The 2,059-nt window shown below is 55.2% G+C and overlaps 1 protein-coding gene across 2 annotated transcripts in view; it reads left to right on the top strand.

The window, feature by feature from the left end:
- Positions 1 to 2,059, top strand: part of IGSF21 (immunoglobin superfamily member 21) — a 300,787-nt gene that overhangs the window by 281,990 nt on the left and 16,738 nt on the right. For both annotated transcript variants that reach the window (XM_045299076.1, XM_004705151.2), the window contains exon 5: positions 1,079 to 1,194. In XM_045299076.1, the coding sequence (XP_045155011.1) occupies positions 1,079 to 1,194 (116 nt within the window). The remainder of the gene's footprint in view (positions 1 to 1,078; positions 1,195 to 2,059) is intronic.

Here is a 2,059-nt window from a genome sequence, read left to right as displayed (position 1 = left end):
GGCTCCTGGCTTGTATTCTCTCACAGACCCTTAAGGGAACGTCTTTTCTAAAGGAATTCCACACTCCACTTTCACCGTTTTCAAAACTCAACTCGGATCACATCCTGTTTCTTAACCTAAAGCCCTCAGTGGGCCCCCACTGCTCTCAGGATCAAGAAGGAAACGCCACTGGTGCTGTGGCGACCCAGGACAGCTGGACCATGGATACACAACAGGGGTTTATTTTCTCAAGTTCGGCCAGCTGAATTTCCAATCAGGGTCTCAGTCACGTTAAGTCCTTCCACGAGCCTCTCTCCTGCTGGTGATTCTCATCCTCCCTTGGTGTTCCCTGGTGCTTGTCTTTTGCTTCTGTCTCTCCTCTCTGTCTGTTCTGGTCCTTACCACTCATAAGTGATTGGGTTTAGAACCCACCCCCAACTGGCATGTACCCATTAGCATAACAAATGAAAGTCCCATGTTCCCAAACAGGATCACATCCACAGGTACAAGGGCCTGGAATTCAGCACCTGTCTTCAAGGGACCCAATTCAATCTAGTCTAGCAGGTCAATGGGCTCTCTGGGGGTTAGGGAGAAAGCCCTGATTGGTAGCGTTCGCCCATGACTGTGGTGTAAAGACACGCATTGTAGTCTAATTCAAGCTTCCAATGCTAACAACCAGTTCCCAGAATTCCTGAACATGTCACAATCGAGTCTCATGAACAGGCACCCTCCCTACAAGTCATAAGCCCCTGCCCCACTGGACACTGTGCCCCCCTTGTCTCTGTGCTGGTCTGATTTGACACCCTTCTATGTGCCCTGGTCTTCTTGCCACTGAACCTTCATACCTGCTGGTCCATCTCTTCCTCCGGAATGACTTCCCAAACTCCCAGTGTCTGATGCACTTATTTAACACAGCTAACACCTAAGTGCCCCCTCTCCCCAGAGGGGACACTCTTACTGTGGTCCATGTCAGCTGTGGCCCTCTGGGGTGACATGGTGTCCCTAGCATCTTGCATAGGACCTGACCTGTCTCAGGGAGTCTGAGTCCCTCCGCGACCTTCCAGTTAAGCCTGTCTTCCCATACTTCTCTTGTGGACAGCCCCTCCCACCTCCATCGAAGTGGTTGCCGCGGACTCACCAGCAGCCTTCAGCCGCTACCAAGCCCAGAACTTCACGCTGGTCTGCATCGTGTCTGGCGGGAAGCCAGCACCCATGGTGAGTGCCCACCCTCCCCACCTGCCTGTTCTCTGCAGGATGTGATCTACCTGGGTTGGCTCTGCCACCCTCTGCTGTTGTCTGAGCTCACTCACCAATCTGACCAGCCCAGGCATCCAGGTGTCTCTTGCTCGTAGACTCTGGGCACTAAGAATTCCACTCCTCCTGGACCCTGGAATTCTAGAAAGTCACACTGTGAGGGGGCCTAGGGGAGTGTCAAGCACAACCATGCCCCGCTCCCTGAACAGAGGTGGTGGGGGCTGACCCAGACCTAGAGAGGGGAGAGGCTTGCTTGCCCAGGGGCAACCGTGAAGCTGGGGCTCAAGTGCTTTTCCTTTTGCTCCAAGCTCCACGTCCTTCCCTAGGACAGAGGGAGAAAGAAGAATGGAGAGGGGAGGAGTGAGAAAGTGGGGGGGGGCAGGGAGAGAGAAGGGGAGGGAGGGAGGAAGGAGCGAGAGAAGAGTAAATGAAGAGCTGGAGAGAGGAGGGGAGGAGAAAGAAAGGGAGAAAGGGGGCAGAGGATCCCTTTTCTGGCCAGAAGGAGGCAGTAGTAGGCAGGTGCACAGGGCAGAAAGCAGGTGAGTGGAGGCAGCCCTCCTTGGTGGGGCCAGTCTCCTGCCTGTAGGCTCCCCCACCTCCCCCGTCCCCAGGAACCAGGATTTCAGAGGCCAACTGCTGACTGGAGAACAAGGCCCAGCAGCCCTCTCTTGGGAGCCCCATAGGAGGTCCTGCCTCCCTAAAACCAGGGCAAGGGTGTCCCCCAAAGACAAGCTCAGCTTCTGGGGGACACAGAGAGAGGTCCTCACAACCAGGGCGGATGGAAGACCACCACCCTAGCTGCTCTGTCATTTAGGACAGTGTGTGC

This window comes from Echinops telfairi, unplaced genomic scaffold (assembly GCF_000313985.2).
Source record: "Echinops telfairi isolate 266 unplaced genomic scaffold, ASM31398v2 ScPeMD7_7457;HRSCAF=8495, whole genome shotgun sequence".
NCBI lineage: Eukaryota > Metazoa > Chordata > Mammalia > Afrosoricida > Tenrecidae > Echinops > Echinops telfairi.
Note: the sequence above shows the minus strand (reverse complement) of the source record. Positions and strands in the feature narration are given on the sequence as shown.